Here is a 22,334-nt window from a genome sequence, read left to right as displayed (position 1 = left end):
CTTAGTTTAGCTTAGCATAACTGGTTCTGTCCTGAGGTGCCGGCTGCTCTACATTTCACTATTTAGCATGGTCATGTCTCTTTTGGTTAATCTGTATAAAAACTGAAGTGTGGTGCCATTTTACAGAGGGGGTTATATGCTGCAATGGTGTGTTATCTTCACACTTTGCTGTTTGTATAGATTAAAACAAACAGATTAATCAAATCAATGCAACAGACAGATGAAACAAATAATAGCCTGGCTCTGTTCACACTATTCGGCTGCTGGCTCCAGCCTCACATTTACTGTATAGATGTGAGAGTGGTATCGATCTTTACTTCTAACTCTCGGCAAGAAAACAAATAACTGCATTCCCCACAGTGTCACTATTCCTTTGCAGGTGACCGGTAAAAATGGTTCTATCCACAGTGATTTGAATATGCTTAGCTTTGGGTGATGGTCAGACTCAATGCGGTGGTGGTAGATGCAGCCACACACCGGCCAGCAGTGAGGTAAGAGTGTTGTTGGTCTTCCATCATTTTGACCACCCCCCTGTAATAAGCTCATTTATAACAATTTATTGATTTTGAACTGGAAAAGCATGCATTACATCCGGTCAAAGTAGCAAGATGCTAAACAGTTATGTCAGATCTTTATTCCTGAAGAGATTGGGTATCATACAATGTCTTTGATGCATTTAGAGAAAACCAGATTTTATGGCATGGATTCAGTAAACAGAATGAATATAGGGCTGTGGTAGACCCTGTGGCTATATAAAGATTATAGTCATTATAATATTATTGCTTTCATCACAGAGGAGAGAGAATATGGGCCCTTAAGACAAAGGTTATGATTTCCTTACAGGCCCACCTCTAAATCTAACCAGTAACACCTAAGTTGAAATTCTAATGGAGTGTCTCATATGACCACACAGGCCTACTGCGGATTAAACTGATTTTGTAATGAAACAAAGTGATTGCACAGTACTGAACTACTGCCCTAAGCAGTTAATTTAAGACAAAATGCCCATAAATGCTGTCTAATATCATAGGGTTATTATATAATGATTGCTTTGTGCTTATCAAGTACAAGTACTGACTTTTTCAACTTAAGTGTTACTTTAATAAGCAAGTGAAATTGTGTAGCATTGTGCCCAGCTCAGACAGGTCATATGATGCAGATGATGCGTTTTCAAATGTAAAACGCATCATCTAGCAACATATTCGGTATTTGATCAACTAATAAAGTCATAAAATCGCACATGGTAAAATAGTCTATATATGAAATACCAAAAATACAGCTGTGAACAAACATGAAAATGGAAACAAGGTAATATAGTTAAGGCTAAACATCTTTGTCTATTACCTTTGTATAGCTAAGTCAATAAGAGGAGCATGCAATCAACATAACATTGCCACAATTTTACATTAAACAACAAAAGCAATCAACTCAAAACAAATGTATGTGTCTTTCGCCACCACAAATTAGAACCATGTAATGTAAGTTTTCCACGTTGTAAATCATATGGCTTTGTGCAATTTTTCACTGTCAGTAAATTCACTAATGAAATTGTTTTTGTAAAATAAGATATCAATAAATGTCATGCCAGAAATTATTGAGATTCTGTTCTACATGCGCTGTTTCTTACATGCCAGATTGTGCTAATTGTACATCATCCTAAAAAATGTCAGAGGTCTTTCATCATAGCATGTACACCTACATCCAGGGACAAATGTGCTCAATTCCATCACCCTACTTTATATAAGGTATTTGTGCACATATTCTACATTTCTTTTTATATAAGAATATTGTCCATTAATAAATTAGGAATAGTACAAGGACTTCAGGTAGGGAAATAAAGGTGGTTGGCATAAGTTAAAATATGTTGCCTTCTTTATGTAAAGCGATCTGAATTCATCTTTCTGAGTTTGGGCGGCAGGTGTCCGTCCATCCTGCCCCCTCCTCCCCCGGCCAGTCGCTGCAGCTTGGGAGGTAAGTCCGCCACTGACTTACTGATGGGCTCTGTGCTGATCTTGGAGGCCTTACCAGCCTGCTTATCATCAGAGACACCGGGAACAGAGCTGATTCGCTGCAGCTTCATGGGCAGGTCTCCAAAGCTGTAAGTCATCTCTGAGGTGGTGGAGCTCATCCTTAGTAGCTTCTTGGGCAGGCCGTCCCGCCCTGTGATCTTCTGGAGCTTGGTGGGCAGCTTGGTGGTGCTGTCATTGTCCTCCAGGGTCTCCAGGCAGTCCAGGGAGCTGTTCTTCTCCCCGCTGTTGCACAGGGACGGAGCCATGAGGGGCGACGAGAGGAGCAGAGCCTCCTCCTGCTCCTTCACGCTGTACGGAGGGGTGGGCACCTCGAATGTGGCATGGAACTGAGAGTAGTCCACCTTAAAGAAGCCTTCCTCCAAGGAGATAACCGGGAAGAATCGGTGTCCCCACAGAACCTCGTCCTCAGTGTAAGACGTCCTCGCTTGGCAGGTCATCCCTGTCAAGGAGGAAAGAAGAAAACACAAAAATAACACTGAGGCTTCACAAATTATGACAAATTATGTGGCATTGTCTTGCCACAGCCCAACAAAGTAGAGCCTATGAAACATTTCATGACTCTAGTGTTTAACAACAGAACCCTGATTTAATTATATGCTTGGCACTGTTCCATAAGAATCAACAATATGTTATTCACCAGGATTCTTGCCACGGCCTCACTGAGTCAGTACTTACCGTATTACAGAGCCAGTTGCCTAAATAAAAAGCTTAATTGATTTTTAGTTTCCAAGCGTGATGAGCAATTTCCAGCGTAAGTAAAATAATAATTAAAAAGTAAAAATAAGAAATAAAAATTTTTAAAAAAGTAAAAATAATTAAAAGTATAGCTGATTTATTCACTTTGTTTTGTTTTTTTAATACATATGGCTAATTATTTAAATAAAAGCTTATTCTGAAATTACTGTAGGAGCGTACGCCATAACTGCCAGGGCATTTTGCCATATATTCAGAGTAAATTGGATCATCAGTATAATGTTTTTATAGTATTTCATTTTCTGCTTTGTTTACCTGAGGATCCACATTAATGCATAAAAGAGAGGTTGAGGCTGATATACCTGTAGGTAATTACACATACAATTCTATGCATTTAATAAAAGGAAGAGTAAGTCTACATGAGAAAGAATAATTATTTTTGTTAGTAAAAAAAATAAAAATGAATAGGTCTTTCCCACATAGTCTCTTATGCTACTTAACAGTTCAGTCCACACCTTAAGCTTGGCTAGCAGCTACAAAAGATAAAGGATTAAGATAATCAAATTGCTAGAGAGGCAAACCCAGACAGAGAACGGCTGCAGGAAAAGACTTCAGGAGGTCTAGCTCACACCAACATCTATTTTTGTGTCAGGAGCCTTCTTATACAATAAAAGGAATCCAAAACACAAAAAGTTACATAAAGTGTCTGTTTCATAAGATTGTTCAGCTTGAGAGGCCAAAATGAGTGTGACAATTAACTTAAAAGCAATAAATTCTGTCATTGGGAAATTACAAATTAAAACAACATCCTAATAAAAAAATCCTATCTAGTATGTTCTGGGTTTGTGCGTGCACTATGCTCTCCAAGTTTGGCACCAGATAGCAGATTATGATACACTTGGAATAAATTTTCCCTCACAGGGAACTCTGAATTAAATACCTGCTTAAAAAATCCCCTCATGTCCTCACAAACAAATTAATGCAATTAGCAAAATTATGAGGTTTGAATTAATGATCAATGTTTTTTTTGTTTTTTTATCATACTACACTGCTCACAGCAAAGCCCTGTCCATCCCAACATAGTTAACATTCTGATGAAAAAACAACTTTAATTTCTTACTGAATGTGAGCATAGAAAATCTATAATTAGGTTTACATGTGAGACAAAACACTAAATTGGTTATATCAGCCCAAAAAGCCCCTTTTAGCATAGAGGAATGGCTGGGGGTACTCATGTTAAGGCTTGTTGAAATCCATTAGGAAATCAGGGACTGCAGTAGGTTATTATCACATGTTTTAATTACCAGCTTAATATTGTTCTGGCAGCGACAGTTCGGTCCAAAGCGCTCATTCACAGTGAGACACCACTGCTGATTGCGAGGATGTCATCGTCAAAAACTAGAGGCATCTGTGATTCCGCCTGATTCCCAAGGTCATAAAATAATTCACTGATAACAGCTCTGAACACAATCGCAGATGTGCAAGAGACTGAACATCAAGTGCGTTTGGGGTATTCAAAGCATTACTTCTGCACTATTGCTTCAGAGGCCCGGAGCCTTTAGGCACATGGAAGTGTGCAGTGCAGCAGTGAATAAAGTGGGCAAAACTAATGAGAACTTTAGGGCCAAAGCAATTGAGAGTTAAGTGTGAATGGAAATCTTATTGTATTGTGAGCCTGTTAACTGCCTCCAGCCAAAGCGCAGTCGCCATTTGATCAAGAACAGGCGTATGTATACTGATTCTGAGAACGCTGTGGTGTAAAAAGCTCTCTGTTTAGGTTTCATAACAGCTACTTAATCACTACCAGCAGTCAGCAGCACCTGCTTTATTGAATAGTACAGTCAATGCTGCGATGCTAACTAGACATCCATACTGTGTATACAGGGCTAAAACATCAATAGCAACTTTACTGGTGCATGATAAGAAAAAAGGTTTGAACAAGTGAAGTGAAATTGTGCCTGAGGCAAAAGGTTGCTACAGTAATACACAAGACCCAAATAGCTTCATCTTATATCTATTAATAATGCTCTATTGTTCGCGCAGATGGTGTAGGAGTTACTGTAAGACCTCTGTCTCTAGAAACCCATGAACCCTGCAGGCCTAGGGCTGAATCCCTGTTCAACCTGTTCCCTGTTCCTGTTCCTCTGGAGCCCCCCCACCCACCCACCCCAAAATCCCCAGAACAAATCTCTCTGATGTGGACGGTCTAACCAACTGTACCTTTCTTCCAAAACTAACAATGGCACTAGACCTTAATAATGGTCATTAATATACATTTAATTCTCATACACTGATCAAGGATTGGTGCCTGAGCCATTGCATAATTATAAACCAGGTTGCATCATATAGATACAATTGTGTTGCTAAAGACCAGCTGTTCTGCAACACCCACATTCATATGGCACACAGTATAACAGACACAGCAATGCTAATGAACTGTGCTCCTCCAATTTCAGAGAGACCACAACACGGTTCAGTTTGTGATGGCATGTAGAGGGATATGTTTGACAAAGATCACATAAGAGAGTAAACAGCCAAAAATAGCACCAATATAAAAAAAAAATAAACCCTGATTTTTGACATTTTCTGCAGTTACTGTGTATTATTATGCCTTAAAATAGGAATCCAGTCAAATGAGAATACTCATATCTGAGTGTATTTCATATCACTGGTAAAGCCTTATGTAACTCTAAAATACACGCCTGCCCGGGACTCAGTGTTTCTATGGAAACAAAACTGTAGGAATGTGCGCATGCAACAGCCATAAACCTTTTCACTGCTGAGTTTGGGCAAAAGTAACAGTGACAACACAAGACAAAAGTCTCTCTCTTAGATCACGACAGGGGGAAAACAGAGAAAAGAAAAGCATTCAAACTGCTCAAAATGGATTTTCCATTGAGGACAGGGTCAAATCATCCATCCACACAAAACCTCATCTCAAAGTGCCTTTGCTTTGGTGCAGTGGGTAAATCATATATTTTGGTGACTTCTCATCAGTGAAGGCCGGCACTTGTATTACAAATGTCATCTTTAATAAAGCACAGAGCAACTATCTCTTCCTCTGTCATCTATCACTCTTACAGTATATTGCTGTTTTATATCTGTGCCACCTTCGTACCATATGAGCATTGTGTCATAAACACACATACAGCAGGGTGGGAAAGAAACCCATTATAATCCTGTCCCTCTCTCTGCTGCTGTTTGCTGCTGGGAACAAGCAACTGAAGAGCATCACAGCAGTGAGAAAGAAACACCTCCGATGTGGTGTGTGCTGTTGTCACAGCCGGTTAGAGCTGTTTATAACATCAGTTAACATGTAGCAAAAAGTGAAACCATGCGAGCTCATAAGACTATTTTTGTACACACCTTTTACATCCTATGCTTGGTACTCCTGATTAATAATGTTTTTTCACAAAAGATTTTTTATGGTGTTTTTGCCTTTATTTGATAGAGAGATACAAGGTGTGACAAAGGACGCAGAATTGTAATTACACTGTATTGATTTGCAACAACTCGACCACGAGGATGCCCTAAACCTGGCCATACAGCATCTAAAGCAATCCAGTGTAACAGCCAATTAAAATAGGAATTCACATGGCCTGAGATTTGGAAAATGTCAACATTTAAAGAACCAAGAAAAACAAGGTGTTTTCTTCCTATTTTCAGGTTCTTTACAGCTTTAAATTAAAGATTAAATATTTTAATCCACTGGCTGTATTTACATTTAACATAGGCAAATATTCTCAACCCATTTGGAGACAGTCTTCGAGTTGAGAAAAAAAAAAGAAATCCCAGTATTTGGAGATCCTGGGTTTTCAATTCAGAAAGGATAGTATAAGAATACATATGCATATTTAAAACATTTATTTCCAAACAAAAGACTAGAAAAACAGCTGGTTTCTAAGTATTTAGATTGAACTACATCACTTAGGCTTCGAAATGTTGTGGTGGGCTTTTTTTTTGCTATTAGCTGGCAACTTATAGGCTAAAAGTAATGGGGAAAGTAACTGAAATCATCAAAATAAAAGCGAGTCAGCACATAAGCAGATTCATTCTGTCTTTCACTCATGACCAATAAAAAAATACAGTTAAACAAACATTAGCCCTGTTAGGGGAAAGAGGGGGGCAGAAGAAACCAGGAGGGAAAAAGATCACTGGAGTCGGTGAAGAGACAATTCCTCATTCAGCCCATTAGGAGAGAAATTTGTAACTCTGAGGATCCATTACACTTCTAATTTCAGTAAATGGTTATCTCTTCCCCTCTGTGACTCGGTAGAAGCCAATACCGATACATCTCAAATCCACAATGGAATGCCCTTTCACAGTAAAGTGCCGTACAGTGAGAGATTTAGTAACACCCCTGTTACAGAATCAGCAGTGTTCTGGTTGATTTACCAATATTACATATGTTTTGTGGACAAATAAATGCACTGCTGTGTATTATATATCGACTTATGGTACCATGTATTTCTCACCAGTTGTACAACAAAGAAACTCTTTGTACAGATAATGATTTTGGAAATTATTAAGCTGTCTCTTGTGCTAGCAGTCTTATCAGCATGTGAGGCCAGTGGAAGCCGCACAGCTGCACTAATCAATACTTTAATATCAAAAATTAATAAAATGACTATGTGTAATGTGATAGAAGCGCTTGACATGAGACACATACAAATGACTTTTGGTTCAGTCTCACCAGCTCTCATCACAATTATACACAATTACCATGACCAAAAGAATTCATGATTAAGATATTGTTGCTATAGAGAGTCTGAAACAATAACTGTACAAAAAGAAAAATGACACTTAATGGATAGTGAAAAGGGTAACCAGATGAATTTATAAACAAAATATCCACAAGGCCAAACATCTGCCATCACGATATTATCATTTAATTTTTTAAATATCACAGTTGTCGTCATTACCTAGCTGATAAACCCACTATACGCTATTTGCTGCTCACCAAACACCAGAAAGACAAAGTGGAGCATTTGGCAGCTAAAAAGCCAAATATCTAAACTAGCTAAAAGGAGAGTGAATAGTGGCGTGCCATTTGCCAGGTGGCCAGAAACACAACTTTGAATAAATGCTAATGTTGCTCTGTGGCTGCTGCTGATCCAATTAGCCAACTGTTTGCTAATATGTCCACCATATCAAATTTATGAGGTGATATGTAATGTTGTGTTTACAGCTTGTTCCTCTGCCCCTAAAAATCCATTAGTACTGCTTTAAGTCACAGAAAGTACTTTTATTAGTATTAAAGTATTAAGGTAAAATGCGCTAAAACGCATAGGCTAAGCAACATTTTAATTTGTAAATGGTCCAGCTGATGGTCTGACTTTTCGATTTTACTGTTAAGAATATTAAACTCTACATTTCTGTCACATTCTCACCATCTTCTAAAAACTGCATCTCCCCAATTTTCATGGTTTCAGATCAGCTGAAGCATTTCGTTTTCTCATTTCACCTCAGCATCTATATTGCATTGGACTTGTTGCACAACAAAGTTTTGAAGTATTTTCCAAAAAAAAAAAAATAAATATATATATAGTAAACATCCTGTTTATCAACAAAAAATTTAAATGTAGCATATGAAAAATAAAAAATATGTGTAAAGGCAATAAAATTTACAAGCAAAATATTTTTCAACACATGAAGCAAATAACACATATCGAATTGTAAGAGCTGCTCCACTACATCTCCATCCTATATTTCATAAAACGATGTATACAGTATACAGGCTGAGGGATATGTGATGTTTTCTGACTGGCCAATGTACAGTATATCTTAATCCTGCAAGAGTGTGAAATCCTCTCTGAAGTCCTTCATCGCTGGAGTTCACCAGGCAGTTTACTGCTCTCATATGCAATATCTACAGCATGCGACAGCAGGAGAGGCATTAGAATAATCCTCTGCTGAATCCACAAATTCCAAAGAGATGTAAAAAAAAAAAAAAAAAAAAAAGCATATCATTAAAGGTAAATTTCAGGGGGAAAAGAACGTAGAAAATCAGAGAAAAAACATTTTCTGCCTCGATGTTTGTACTTGTGTTACGTGCTGAGATTTTTCTGCCATCAACCATGTTTTAAAGTAAAATCTCCAGAAATTACTCAAATGGAATTTTAAAAACTGAGGAAGTGACTATATAACACTGAGCTGTAGAGATTACAGGTGCTCCATCTGCTCTGTACAGTATATGCAATATTTCACATACTCCAAACTGATTCCATTATAGACTACGAAAGAAGCAAAAAGGCAGGAAGTTGTGTCAGGAATAAACTTTGAGATTTAGATGCCCAAAAGCCATCTCCACTTGAGACTCTAAATAAATGCACTTTTCCTTGATAACACAGAGCTGGCTGCCTCTCTGGTCTCACAAAGTGAAGCAGCCGCAGAGTCAGCGGAGTGACAGTGAAGATAAAATGGGTTCTTTGGTGGCTGGAATAGAAAAGCACTGTAAACTCGAAGGCAGTCTGCCAGTGTTTCTTGATAGTAGCTGAAAAAAAAACCTAAGTGGTATTCACAGGCTCAGTGGTCTAAAAGAAGCATATCCAGGTTGTAGAAGCCGGGAGGATCATATCCGTTTGGCGCCGGTCTGTCATATTCTCAGCTGCAGATCTGCACTTGACACACTGAGGACAGAGTAAAGTCAAGGGGCAGACCTGAGAGCAGAGATCTATTTATTGCAGCTCTGTCAAATCATCTAGGCAGAGGCTCAATCTAGATTTTTGAATAAAATAAATCACTGCTATTATATGATTCAACAACCCACAGGCACCAAGCGCATGACACTCAAAATTGACAGCTATGTGAAAATGAAGGTTTATTCAAATGACTTCTCTATATGAACTCTTCACAATGCGAGTCACTGAAAAAGGAAGGTGGGCGTCAAAGAGTTCTTCGCAAGCCCCTATTTAGTGACAAAATCACAAATAACCTTCCCATCCATCTCTCTCTCTCTCTCTCTCTCTCTCCCTCTCTCTCTCTTTCTCTGTCTGTCTGGCTTTCCCTTTCACTCAGTCACTCAAATGGTCACATACGCACGCACGCACGCACGCACGCACGCACGCACGCACACACACACACACACACACACACACACAAACTCACTCACCAGTGCAGTGCTGTCGGCAAAGTCCCCTGACAGTCTATCACGGCTGTGGAAACAGCTCAAGTGTTATGTATGAGAAAAATGCGAGCAAAAACAAGCATGAGAATCTGGACGTTGCACACACACAGGGCGCCACCACACAACACCGTCCAAGATTCACCCTTTTATCCGAGCACTTGCTCTCATTTGTCGGAGCGTTCGCTGTGGCCAAGGTGAGCCACAAAATGTCTTTACTGCACAGCTGGACTGTGAGGAACAACGATTCATTTGACAGTTATCCTTTTTGAAAAAACAGGGGGCAGAATTCCTTTTTGTCTTCTTGTAGGATCTGCGTTACAACATTTTCAGCTGCTGTGCTGAATAAGGTAATGGAAAGCTAAGAAGAGGAGAATATTAGGATGCCGAGCCGTGTGTCTAAGTTACTGAAGAGAGGAAAGTTCAGTTCACAAGTCTGAGTAATATAGTTCTGAGTAGTTTGGCTTTTCACAGCTGACTTGTTATTCTTTTCAATAACATGTTACAAAGGATAGAACAAACTGTTCTTATAATAGAATAAAAAATCTAATTTTGATACGGATACTGCTGTTGTGGCCACAAGTCCTGTCTGATTATCTGTTTCTATGGTGACCACCATCAAGTGGTAGAAAAATCCAGAAGCATTCAATGACCTGTTTTTCACAGTTTGACTTTTCAAAGATGAAAATAAGTCGTGTGCCCCCCCCCCCCCCCCCCCAGCTAAATACTGTTTTGGTGTGTGATCCATTAGTGAAGGTGGCTTCTAGTTGTTTGCAGCTCCGAGGTTTTATTCCACCCATACAGCAGCAGCGGCCGAGCAATGAGAACAAGGAGGAAGCTGATGGAGGGAGAAAGCAGGGGAAGTGCACTGCTGTGGGGGAGGGGAGAGCCTGGATGCTGAGGCAATTGCTTGAGTGTGGAGGCTGCTGGAAAGGGAAGGAAGGGAAGGGAATAGGAGCAGGGGCTGCCAACCATCTCCACACAAGGTGGGGTGTCAGGCAGGCTAGAGGAACATATGGCTGTAGGCCATTAACACAGCCAGAAGAGCACACATTACCAAGTGAAGGCGATGCTGAATACTGCTGTAAAGGGAGCCAGTTAAGCAAAACGGCAATCGATGGATTTCCTTTAGGCCAAACAACCACTATTGGTCAAATAGGAAAAATCACGCTGGGAATATGCTCACACCAGCTGGGGCTGTGAATGATTTTCTCTTCATTATAAATTGAGAGCAGAAATGATCAGAAAATTATTTTCTTTCTATAAAACAGACTGGATGAGTGAAAGCTATAATCGCATATTGATTTCAGCTATTATATCTACTTAAATCAAGAAGAACATGAAGAGAGGAGTTATAACTGAAAGGTTGGATTGGATGCTAACAAAAAGAAGTGCACTCCTGTTAAGACAAAGTCTCAATTGTTGTTTCAAGTCTTGTCACTTGAGCTAGCGAGCAGATTATTCCAGTAAACTCAAGCATGTCTGATTGATAAAAATAGAAGGAGACATCCCAGAGGAGGGTCCCGCTTGAAGGCGAGCTTTGAGAAACAGCATGTTCATGTGGATCTGTGTTCATGTTGCAGGATTGATTCACCTGCACTTCAGGGATGGTCACAACTCCGCCAATCAATGCTGCCACTGACCAACACTGCAAGTGCAACACAACCTTCTTCACAACCATCACCTCGAACAAGTGGAGCCACAATATTATCTCTCATTATGGCCATGTAACACTTTGCCCCATCCTCCATCAAGACAGGGGTTAATGTTGAGGTCTCCAGTTTGTGTTGTTAATCACAAAAAAAAAAAAAGTGTCCTTCTCACAACAACACAGCACACACATCTTCTGAGATAAAAACAACGGAGACCTAGTCAATTATTTCTAACTCTTCGTAGCACGACAAGGAGACTGAGGCATTGTTGCTGAATGCATTTCTGCCTGCTTTCGTCACAGAGCGAGTTCATCCGAGGTCTGCCACCACACCTCGTCTACCAGTGATTTATTGCCATCCAACAGGGACTTGACAAATCCCTAAAGACACAATTACCGTGCTCCCCCTCGGGAGCCCAGCACAGTTCATCTAAAAAGGGATAATGAATCCAGGATGTCATAGCTGGTTCTCTGCAATGCCCATTATGTGGAGTCCATCCCCAGTACAATTATTGTATATGTACAGAAGACATAGGAGGTAAATCTCACACATGTTCCTGGAATACTCTTGTTTGTTTACGTAGTATTAGTAGTGCTAATTTCAGTCTTTTTTGATGCAACATGTAGGCTAAACCAGGTTGCCTTTGCGGAGGGCATAATGAGTCATTGTACAGTAGTCGTCAATATACAGGAGGTGGACAAATTATATTGAACACCCTTAATCTAATTTAATCATATCCAACAGCCTTGCAACAAACCTTTGTGAAGCTTATACACCTCAGTTCATTTTTAGACTCTGTGGGGTGTTGACTCGTCCCTATGGTGATTTTGAAGTTGTCATTTTTATTATTGTCGTAATGAAATTAATTATATTTCAACTATAGCCCATATGTACAGAATACAATCTGCTACAATCCAGTACACCATAACATAGAGTCAAAAGAACCAACACTCTGAGAGCCTGTCTCAGAATAGAACATTATGAGTCACAAAGTTGGTATTTATTGCGGGGCAATTGTAATACTGCAGACTGTACTGGATTATATAGATTTTAATGATTTTTCATCAAGCCTCTATAATTATTTCAAGTCTAATCTATTAATGCTGTTTTTAATCTTACACATTTATTCAGTATTTTAAAAAATACTATGATATAAAAATACACTATTACAGAAGCAATAGTACTTAAAGTTAAAGTAAAGCTGAAGCTAATTTAACTTGTTTATTTTCTGTTATATTTTATAACATCACCATGTTGTTTTTATGTAAAATCTTCATCTGCAAAGTAACTATTAAGTACAGCTCCACACTACTGTAGTTGAATAAAAAGTACTACATTCACCACTGAAATGTATAGAAGCAAAAAAGTGCAGCTACCTTAAATAGCAGGACCACACCATCTATACCGTCAACTAAACATTACCAGGGAAGTATATCATTATCTCATTGTATTCAGATACAGATTTTATGTATCTACACCTTTTCGTGACGCTGCAAACACTGCCAGCATTGTTGAGCTGAAATATTCAGAGTAGGTCATTGGAAAATGTATTGCTAATAAAGACAAGTGAATCAAAAGCGTGAAATACATTTTAACAAGAGAGCTATAAGGTATCCAACATGCGTCTTATCACCTCGGCTCACAGGTGGAGCTCAGCACGGGCAGACACTTCTCTCCTGAGTTCTCACCCTGAGCACATTAGATTTAATTGGAAACTCCTGCTCTCACCTGATCTGCAGTGTTAACTTCCCCACTGAACCCGCTTTAACCCTTTGACCCGCGGGGCTGTGCCAGGGAGCACGACACTGGGAAGAGAGGACTCGCTTTCGGTGTAATGACTCAGAATGAATTATGGTCAGTTTCTCCAGAGGACGGCACAGTCTGTCACACCAGGCTCATTTCGCTTGTGCCAGTGTTTACCTAAGCTCTGAAGCTCCTGACGTCACGCAACCCCAGACCTTCCGGGGCTACGGCCTCTTACTCCTGTGATTGAAACTATTAGGCCTCCAGCGCAACAGAAAGCTCTCCATTTTCATTTCAATTACTGCTGGTGATGATAAAACACAGATCGGGCCATGACATTGGCTGCTCTGCTAATCAGTGGCAATAGATGTTTCCAATTAATTATGCTGGCTGGCTTTACTACTAGACAGTCTGCATCAAAGCAATTATTACCCATTTTCATTTTCTAAATATACACTTTATTTGTATTTGTTGCACAACAATAACTTAATTGAAGCTATGATGATTATATGAGTATTATATAACAAAATTATTTTTCCACTACACAGATCAGGTAATTACTTTTTTATGGTGGCAAGAGTCTCTTTAGTGCCTTTTTATTAATAATTAATATATCTAATCATAAATATTGAAGATCCATCTATGGGCATGAATTCAGTCATTATACTTTTAGCTTCTTTTTGTTCCTGAAACAGATCCAAATACAGACTTCAATTAAAAGATAGGGCTTCAAGCACAGTTTCAAATGTTGAAGCATATAGGCAGGCAATTCATCATACACTCCAGTCAATACTGTATTAATACACTCATTATCAGTAGATCCAGTCTATATGCAACCAACCCCTACCACCCCCACACTCATTTTAAAAAGAGCGGATAACTGGGATATTCTGTTTCTTCATTCTGTAACAGTGAATCATAGGGAAGCATTGTAGCAGTATGAAAAAGAGGGGGCCTGGCAGACGTCTCTGAAAACAATCAAAATCAACGTACAACTTTATCAAAGAGAAGAAGAGGAGTGTCTTTTGAATTTTTTTTTTTTTTTTGCCATCATTTGCCTCAGAACCAAATCAAGAGATGAAATGCGACACAGCGTTTCATGTCAAACACACAATTCAGTGGAAGATCATTTACAAACATTAGTTAGTTCACTAAGCAGAGAGTGTTTTCGTGCAGTTCCAATTGTCTGTTGTATCACCTGAAGAATGAAATCAAGTCTAACTGAAACTCAAACGCAACCATCTCAATGAACACTAAGCTGGCGGAGTTTATCATGGAGTAAACTTTATGCCTATGAATCCTAAAAACCCTGGTCACATTGCCAAAAAAACGTTTGTAAATATATTTGCGGCATTTTATGAAATTCACGGCAAGTATAATGATCGCACTCATTTACATGAAAGTCACGTCAATCTCAAAAGAAAAAAAGGTTTATGCTGATGATACAGTTTACCCTCATGAATCACTGCTTTTCATAGCTGATGAGTGAATTTAAAAACACTTTGCAAAGCTTGTAGAGATCTTAACACTGTGTTTTGCCACCATATTAGACCTAAAGCATTATACAAAATTTCAGGGTTGACTAATGTGCCGACAGACTTCTTTCTGTTCCGTAATGAAAATGAGTTCCCCATGAAATAAATCTTCAGCTTGTTTATCTTTTGTTAGTTATTATGTCTCTGATCTGAAAACGGCAAGGTCTTAAACTCCATGAATGCAGCAGTCACACAGGAGTGTTGTGGTGTGACTGCATCCTGTGCAAGTTCAACACCGAAAATCAGGAAATGAATTTAGTTGCAATGCGCTGATTAGTTTTGTGGCTGGATCGAGGAACCTAAACGTCTGTTACCAGCAGCTACAGTTTATTTTGGGTTCTCAAGAATCAGCTCCACTAATGAACAGATTGCCTCTGGCTTGGGATTTAAGCCTTTGTAGTGTTGAACAGCATTACTGGTGTTAATGGGACACTTATCTAAACTCCTGATGTATTTTAAGACTGCATGTAGTAGCTCTGAATCAGCTGATGAGTCAAAGTTAGGTCATCGTCGTCAGCTCTGTAGTGGAACGGTGAAAATGACCCTGCAATACCATTAATATGTCATTATATAAGTATATAATTTGTTTTCCTATTATTTTTCACACATGCAAGATAAACACTATATATCTAAAATGAAAACCTGCTGCACAGTAAACTAAAGACCTTGTACTGGAGCTGTTTTCAGTGGAAATCACATGATGTCACAAAACTGTATGGACCTATTAGAATGAAAACAGGGTGAGCTGACCCGCCCCACATTGATGGTTATGTTCATGTTTAGGCAGCACTTGTTTGAGGTTAGAGAAGTATTGTGGTCTTGGTTAATTATTAAAGAAAAAGTCTGGAGTGACTAAACACAATCTTTCCCTAACTTTAACCTTTCATTGCCAAAAACCCAACCACATATGGGACGTGAACCCCAGTCCCTGGAGTCTAGGGCCTGGGCTTTGTACACTCACCATCCACCCTGACCACCTTCCCACAGCTCTTCTAAATCTGGGCTCCACTCCACTCCAGCCAGGACTTATGTTTGTCACCACACATATGATTGGGGAACTAATTTAGTAATATATAAATGCAACTGGAGACAGGGAGGTCATCAGGGTGGATGGTGAGCATACAAAGCACAGGACTTGACACGTAGACACCCAGGCAATGGAGGCACTTTGGTTATAGTTAAGAAAAGATTGAAGATAGTGAAGTAAACATTTCATGTCTTGTGTATCAAGTCCCTTTTGTCTTGTTCTGTGTTAAACCAAGGCCACAATCTTTCCCTAACCTTAGCCAAGAGCTTTTGAGGAATAAAAGTGAAGGAGTCACTATGCAGCTCAAACTGAGTGCTGAGAGTTTTACGAAACATAACCTTAACAAAGTTTTATCAGGCTTTGGTTGCAAGAGCAGATACTGAGACGTAAAGATAGGAAATACATCGTCTGTGAACATTTTGCAGATGAGTTTGGTATCAACATTTAGTGACTTGTCAGACGCGTTAATCAACATTTCCTCAATTTACTGATCGTGTCATGTATACTATTATATCAGTAATTTTTTAAGCAAAAATGCCAAACATTCAGTAGTTCCTCCTCTTCCATTGATTTACTGCTTTTCTGTGTTTTACATCATGGCTCCGCGAACATCTTTGGCTTCTGAACTGTTAGTTAAACAAAACAGGCATTATCTGAAGACATCATCTTGGGCGTTGAGAAACTGTGATGCGCATTTTACATTTTACAATGTTTTATCATTTTGTACTAGAGGTTTGTATTAAATTATTAATCAAGAATATAATCAGCACATCAATCAATAATTAATATAACCCTTAGTTGCATCCCTTCTACATAAACACAGCTTCTAGGAGATGAGGTTGCTCCAAGATTCCATTATATGCATATAATAATTCAATGAATCAATATTGAGACATCAGAACAGTAAGTGTGATTAGTTTGTCCAGCAGACTCCAGCATATCACATATAAGTTGATGTTGCTGCACTGCAGAGTCTGTCAGAATTAATAAGCTTATTATCAACTACAAAATCTAACAGGTACTTTTTTTTTTTTTTTGCAAAACATTTGAATTTATTGGATGACGTGAATGTGTTATTTATTGGAATTAGCACTATACACACACAACCAATATTGACTTTAGGACTATTCAATTCCTCTTTTGTTGTCCAAGCACCTGTCATGCAGTGCACAAATAATGCAGAAGTAAATCAGCTTGGTGTTGGTGTGAGCATGAAGCGCTCACACACACACACAGAGCCTTATGCACGCATACTTTGCTCTGTAGCTCCTGACATAGCAGTCACTATAAAACTACATGTAGGGTAGGGATGTGGTTTGTGTTGTTTGTATTGACTGTTATTGTGTCAGACATCATCCCTGTTAGTGCCGTTAACTCATCCAAAACTTACTACGGGCTTCTTGTCTGTGCTTTTTTTCCCTCCACACAGCATGCCAGTTTTATTCAGGGTAACCAGTCCGACAGCATGTACAGTACATTAATTGCAACACGATGTAAAGCCGATTCATTGTCAGCAGCGCAACATCTTTCTGCTGCCGTGTTAGAAAACCAACTCAATACGACAAAGCCACAACTGGCATCGGTCCAGAAGAAAATATGCTGCTACCAGACATCCTACATGTCTCATTTGGAAAGTGCATCATGCTGAGGTGCTGATCAAAACATCTTCGGCTCCTATTCAAAAGGAATGATGAATAGCTCACAGCTTTTTTATACAATGTAGAGGTTGTCAGAGGTTACTGCAAAATGGAACAATCCTGTGCTCCTACGTGCTCCGATTTTCTCCTGTGTGTAAAGAGAATCTGAGTCCAAAATATTTTTGTGTGATGTAGGGGAACAAAAGGTTACTATGTCAAAAAGGGTATACTGTTGTGTCTGTTATCATCTAGTAAGAAATCCAAAAAACCAGGGAATGCGAGGCTTTAATCTGCACTGAGGAGTATTTTAACTCGTGTTCCAGACAGTGGTTTTTCCACACATAACAAAAAAGACAGATCTGAGGAGTTGGGCAGCTTCTTCACTAGTAAACACAGAGCCTCATAAATATTTCATCTTATTCTTTCTCTGCTGTATCACCTGTTCTGGCGAGCGCTTCATGGTACAGTAACGCCTCTGTGGGCTTTTCATATTTCAGAGGAGATCCTCCTCACTACCAGGTGATGCTATCAGCACAGCAATCTCATTTCATGTTCGGCATTGCATGTTTGCCCGGTTTATTACTGAAATTGTGTTATGATTCCTATACCATAGGAATAAAAAAACCTAAGTTTAGGTGCAGTGCTGCAATCCTGAATACTCAAGGAGAGGTTGCCATGGAAACAGAGTTACATTGGCCAGAAATGAAAGCGTCTGAGGATTTAGACTTTCACTGTACATCAATTTTTAACCATAGATTGTTTCTTCATCAGCCTTTCCACCAACTAACCACAACCGCTCCTTAATGCAGAAATGTGTGTGAAGTGTAAACATAACAGTCCCAAAGAATGAAGCCAAATCCCTTTAATTAAGACTGAGATGGTGACTATTATAAATGAGGACAATATGATGACACATGCTCCTGTGACAGTCACTGTTGTACTATAAATATCTGCCAATGTATCAATGATAATTAAATCTCATCACTACGCTGAATATATTCATAATTTAAAAACAAAGCAAGCAGTACACAGCATCAGGCAAGTTCAGGTTAATTAACTGCACATTGCAATTACAATTGTCTTGTAGTGAAGAATCATATGTCAGATACATCTCAGCTGCAAAGAGACTTTAATGAAACTGCAAAAATATGACTATCAAAACTATCTGCTAGGAGCTGAATATCTTTGCTAATTGCCGTCTGCAGTGTCAGCCTGTGAGCCTCCCTGTCACATCTCCATATGCTGTTTTCTCTGAACCGTCATATTACAACTGCTCCTCTGTTCACTCTGTAACACTGAAGGAGCTCTCCCCACACCGCTTTATCAGCTGTGTCAAATAAATGGTCGAATTCAAAATGACCACAGTGGACAATTTTACTCAGGGCGTTACTCATCTCGTGGAAATGGAATTCCCTAATTCCTAAGGGACCTTAGAAAGCAAATTATTATCCCCTCTGAGAAATAGCAGCCGTGAGGTAAGTGCTGTTCGGGCACAAAGACGGAGGAAAGGAATTTGTCTCAAATGAGAAAAAGAAAGTGTGTATAGCCTAACACTGACCTGATGGAGTTTGAAAGTGTTCATAGGTAGCTTGGCTCTGCTTCCCCAAACCCAGAAAGCGTTTTAACACATAGATTAAAAATTATTTTACTTAATACCTGCAACAGAAAATCAATAATCTATGATTTATAAAGGCTAACCACTGCTATTATAAGTAACTCTTTAGTTGCCACAGAAATAAAAATCAATGAAATGCAATCAAGAGGTCGATAGTGAGTCCATTTGGATGTCAGCTATTAACACCTATGAAAGCCCGCTATTATTCATAAGATTTGTTGCAGAAATAGACCACAGACAAACACCTCAAAAGACATTACAACATCTTCAGCTACTGTATACTGCTATAGACTCTCTTTTTTTTGACCAGAGCAGGCCTATAAAAATGCACATCTGTGGGTACTCACCTGTAGTCTCTACTATTCCTTCTAGTATCACCACAATTTCAAACTGCTCTGTTTGCATGGACCTCTGGGAGAGGTCGTAGAAGGGGCTTTTGGTGTCAATCACATGGCAGATCGTGAGTGGTGAGACGAGAAAGAGCTGGTCTGCCCCGGTACTGAAACCCACGTCCAACTCCAACTGATCCAGCGGAAGAAACTCGCCTTCGGGCGTCTGGCGAGACTATGGAAGCGTACAGAAACAGACGGAAAGAGATGTTTGGTGGGGGAAAGGAATGGACAAAGACAGACTCATCTACAGCTTTTCAAAGACCTTTGTGTAAGCTTTTGCGCATTTTATGTGCAGCCAGAGTAACCAATCATCAGTCTATCAGAAAAAATGACTATAATTTTCCTACATTATGTCTAAAGAGGCATCCACACTGGAAGAATACGCATCTCAGCGTGTGACTTGATGTGCCACTGAGTGTTAAAATGTATCTTGTTTGAGATAACTGACTCAAACCAGTTGGTTCAAATTTCTTGGTACTATTGGGTTCATCTGCCTCATACTCCCCTGCTGTGTCAGGACACTGAAACTACAAACAGGTAAAACGTTTATTTGTCTATATGACAGTTTTGATAAGTTACTGATGTGGGTGTGGTTGCACTATGTCTTTGTTCAAACTTACTGAGTTAATACTTACCTTAAACTTTTCATTTAATCTCCTATACTATCACTGCATTCCTATATATTACCATGATGATTGGTGGATATGGATTTGCATCGTAGAGCATTGCTAAGAAAAGGTTGTTATAGTTTTACTATAGACTTTAGTGAGGCCAGGAGGTGAACAGCAGGGAAATCCAAAGGTGTTCTCCTGATGAGGGACAGCAGCACATTCACACCAAGTTTTAACACACTGCCACTTTGTCATTCAACACTTGAAACAATTTCAGAAATGAGAATATAAACAAGATGTTCTTAGCAAGGTCTGACAGGGGACATATTGATGTGATCATATGTAATTTGCATGTGGTGCTATAGCTTAGGATAGGTGATGGATTTTTTTTTTTTTTTTTTTGCATCCATTATGAATATTTTGAGATGAGGATGTAGTTTTGTCTAATGCCTCATAGCTTTGTGCACAGTTAGGAGTAGGCTTAAATGTCAGTGTGTAGGCCTTACTGTATCAGTTTCCTAAAAAAAAAAAAAAAAAATGTTGAAGTGGGCCATGATAAACCACTGGGATAGAACAAAAAGACAGAATGCATCCCCACTAAAAGTAGCATCACTTACTTTCAGCAATTTGCAGCGGATCTGTGCAGAGACCATATGGCTGTTACGCAGGTTGCCCACCCTGAACATGAGAGTTAGTTTCCCATCTCGCATAGAAATCGCCGCATGTTCACTGAACATCAAAGTCTCGGCCCTTTTCTTGGGCTGAGACATCTTGATAAACATGCACCCGATCAAAAAGGCATCGACGATCGATCCGAGGATCGACTGGAAAAGAAAGAGAATGATCCCCTCGGGGCATTTGTCTGTGATGTATCTGTAGCCATATCCTATAGTGGCCTCTGTCTCTATGAAGAAGAGAAAGGCTGAGGGAAAGTTATAGACATTGGCCACACATGGAGTGTACTTGTCATTGTGAGCTTTGTTGAGGTCTCCTCTGATGTACGCGATGAACCACCACATAGAGGCCATGAAGAGCCAAGCGACTGTGTAGGTGAGGATGAAAATAAATAGATTCCAGCGCCATTTCAAATCTACTAGTGTCGTGAATAAGTCTGAGAGGTATCTGCTGGTTTCACCACCCAGGTTCCCATGCTGGACGTTACATCGCCCGTTTTTGTCCACGAACCGCTGCCTCTTCTTCTTTTTCTCTGGGGGAGGTTGATTGAATCCAGACCCGCTAGATGAGGTGGTCACTACCTGATAATCGTCCCCAAATTTCTTTCGAAGTGCAGACATACTACGATGACAGCAGCGAAAGAAATAACAAAGGATTCGATGAAATGAAAAAAAAAAAAGTCTGGGTTGTAGTTGCTGCAGTCGTTAATGCCCGTGCGCAATGTCTCCTGTTTGGAAATAAGGCGATAAAAGTGCGCTGTCTTCGCCCCAGTTAGTCTTGCATCGTCCTCTTTCGCCACACACTACTGTTGCTACACTCTACAGCCATGAAATATCAACAACGTGCGAGTACTTTACGAACCCCGAAGATAGAAGCCATATGAAGCCTTATAAGCGACGCACAGGATAAGGTATCCAAACGCGCCAGTCGCAGTCCAGGTTTTTACAGGTTTATCAGTTGCTGCGTCGTGGATTACTCATCGCCCGTGAAGGTTGGGGCTATTATCGACCTGTTCAAAAGTGTACTCACAGAGTAAGTTTTCATGCGAAAGTTCAAAATCCCTCAGTGCGCCATTAAACACCAATATCTCTGCGTAATTATTCGCTGGAAACGTTTTCCAGGGTGAAACGTCTCTGTGCGCACTTGCGGCTGTGTTTGAGATGAGTCGGTTTCCAGTCCTTTCTTTGTGATCTGCACACATAGGAGATGAATTGCATCCAAGCATATGACTGTAAAAAATGACGAGCTGGAGGAAGAAAATCACCGTCCCACTGTCGTCATTTTTGGCTGCGCGCATCGACGCTGATTGCCAGGCTCTTTTCGGGCACCTTCCCTCCTCTCTCAGAAAAATGTCGACTGGATTGTCATGGTTCAGCGCTAGAGATCCACCAAATGCTCTTTTGGCTGCTTAGATCCTTCTTTCCCTTCGGTTTCCCTGCGCGGCTCCTGCCCACTTCCACGTTTCCAGTGATGCACTCACTGTTGCCTAGTGGTACTACAAAGACAGACAATTCGGAGGAGGAGGGAAGAGGATTCGCCTGGTTTGACAGTTTTTTTTTTCTCCAAGTGATCAAATATATGAAACTGCAGCCAAGATACTA

The 22,334-nt window shown here is 39.8% G+C and overlaps 1 protein-coding gene across 1 annotated transcript; it reads right to left on the bottom strand.

Annotated features, from left to right (window-relative positions):
* Positions 1-619: 619 nt before the first annotated feature.
* Positions 620-22,213, bottom strand: kcnj3 (potassium voltage-gated channel subfamily J member 3). The gene is made up of 3 exons (XM_022740625.1): positions 20,676-22,213; positions 19,403-19,619; positions 620-2,469 (listed from the first exon to the last, which is right to left on the bottom strand). The coding sequence occupies exons 1-3, from the start codon at positions 21,351-21,353 to the stop codon at positions 1,874-1,876; spliced, it is 1,491 nt and encodes a 496-aa protein (XP_022596346.1). The 5' UTR covers positions 21,354-22,213; the 3' UTR covers positions 620-1,873.
* Between the last annotated feature and the right edge of the window lie 121 nt (positions 22,214-22,334).

The sequence above is a fragment of the Seriola dumerili genome, unplaced genomic scaffold (assembly GCF_002260705.1).
Source record: "Seriola dumerili isolate Sdu_G_001 unplaced genomic scaffold, Sdu_1.0 BDQW01000052.1, whole genome shotgun sequence".
Lineage (NCBI taxonomy): Eukaryota > Metazoa > Chordata > Actinopteri > Carangiformes > Carangidae > Seriola > Seriola dumerili.
Note: the sequence above shows the minus strand (reverse complement) of the source record. Positions and strands in the feature narration are given on the sequence as shown.